We start from the raw sequence: 1,999 nt of genomic DNA, 5'->3' as shown, positions 1-1,999 counted from the left end.
TTAGCTACGCATACTTAATACTAAAAAAATGATGACAGCTTCCTTCAAATTACTGAGCTGTTTACTGTTTCTTCTCACTTTCTTGTCACTTGTTGGATTCTTGTTTTTTCTGCTCACTCTCTCTAAGCAAATGATCTTTATTGGGTTTTTGAACAATGTTAAACCGTTGAATTTTTGGTTACCCTTTTGATTTGAAATGAACACATGGTTGCAGCGAATGGGAAATATCGATAAAGCCGTACCTTTTTTTGGGCAAGGATTTAACAGAATTTATCCACTTATTATGGTTATCTACACAATCATGGTTGCGAGCAATTTCTTTAACCGGATCATCAGTTTCTTTGGCAACTGGAAGATATTTAGACTTCAAACAGAAGCAGATGATGTGGATGGTTTTGATCCATCCGGAATGCTTATACTACAAAAAGGTGAATGATGCGTCTGAACTGCATACTTTTTATGGTCCTTTACTGAAGAAGTTAATACAAGAGATATCTCACTAAATATTTGCATTTCATTATTGAGGTCCTATGTGATATTATGTCAAACTGACCAAATTTATTTTCGCAGAAAGAATGTGGCTGGAACAAGGCCGTAAAGTTGGAGAACATGTTATCCCATTGGCTAGGAATTTCAATGGTGTGAGCATGGACCTGGAGTCTGGTGACAATGACACTGTATGCCCCCCGCCCCCCTTCTCTCTCTGCATTGGTGCATTTTTCATTTATTATTTTGGGGTGAAAAAATTTAAATGCTAATAAGTGTTGCATAAATTCTCTCTCATATTATTCTATTGGATGTGATTTTCATTTCGGATACCAAGTCCATAAAATCGATTGCAATTATTAGTCTGCTCTCTTCTACAAGAATTGTTTACTTTGTTTTTCAGCCTCTTGAAGCCTAATTACTTTGTAATAATTAATTTCTGAACATGGTGTTAATATGTCCAGGATAGACGTACAGTTGAAATGAAGGTGGCATCCGACTCGAACAAGGAGGATATGAAAGGAAGTACGTCAAAACCATCAAAAGACGAGGCCAGTAGATATGCCGAGAGCAAAGAAGCCATAAGCAGCAAATATGCTGCCATGAGAGAACATAACAAACAAGCATCTAACACGAAACCAGTCGAGAATATTGCTGCAGCTAAGGTCTCCTTGCTCAATGCTGGCAACTCTCAACCTGGTAACAGCTCTGGAATTCCATCGGGTTTAGCCTCAAAATGGGCATCAATGAAGGCAGGTTTTCAAACTTTCAAGACGAACATTGAAGCAAAGAAATTTTTACCTTTACGTCAAGTTGAGGACACGAAACTCTTATCTCGAGGTTCATCCTCTGAATCCCTGGACGAGATATTTCAGAAATTGAAAAGACCTGCCGCAGGAAATGGCCACTCTAGTGATGGCGATGAAGATGAACATGATATCAGAGTTTCTGGTCCTCGCAGATAGCGTTGTCAATACGTTTGAGTGAAATGCAATTGTGCCGTTGTTAGATAGGGAATTCGAGCTAACCCACGGGTGCAGGTCTCGGAAAAGGGTCGGTGCTTGATAGCAAGTTTTTGCCCATTCTTCGGCAGTTGTCTGATATAGGTGAAGGGAGCTCCTCGGGATAAAAACAGGAAAAGGGGTAAATATTGAACCACAAATTATCACCAATAATTCTTTAGTAAAATACTCGAATGTAGATGAACTGAAACAAGAATTATATTACAGGAGTATAATGTATATGTAAATCGACATGATCGTATTTGATTTGCTTTGTTTATCGGGCTTATGTTTTTTGGCAACTATCTGGCATTGGGTCTATTGGGATCGCTAAATACCCTCGAGTATTTTTCTATTGAAAGTATTTTCTTCATTTCCAGAATGATTTTGTTCAAGTTGGAATTTCAAAGCAAAGTATGAGCCTGGTGTTTATGCCCCATGTGAGTAAAAAATTGGAAAAAATATCCCCCCCCCCCCTCCCCCCACGTGAGTATTTTGTACATGTTCTGTGA

General features: G+C 38.6%; 1 protein-coding gene across 1 annotated transcript in view; it reads left to right on the top strand.

Moving 5' to 3' along the window:
* LOC111376279 overlaps positions 1–1,789 on the top strand; it is a 24,082-nt gene extending 22,293 nt beyond the window's left edge. Inside the window, exons 8-10 of the mRNA XM_022999228.1 lie at positions 191–428; positions 571–677; positions 951–1,789. Coding sequence (XP_022854996.1) covers positions 191–428; positions 571–677; positions 951–1,451 — 846 coding nt within the window. The 3' untranslated portion in view covers positions 1,452–1,789. The remainder of the gene's footprint in view (positions 1–190; positions 429–570; positions 678–950) is intronic.
* Positions 1,790–1,999: the final 210 nt, after the last annotated feature.

This window comes from Olea europaea, unplaced genomic scaffold (genome assembly GCF_002742605.1).
Source record: "Olea europaea var. sylvestris unplaced genomic scaffold, O_europaea_v1 scaffold1481, whole genome shotgun sequence".
Classification (NCBI taxonomy): domain Eukaryota; kingdom Viridiplantae; phylum Streptophyta; class Magnoliopsida; order Lamiales; family Oleaceae; genus Olea; species Olea europaea.
Note: the sequence above shows the minus strand (reverse complement) of the source record. Positions and strands in the feature narration are given on the sequence as shown.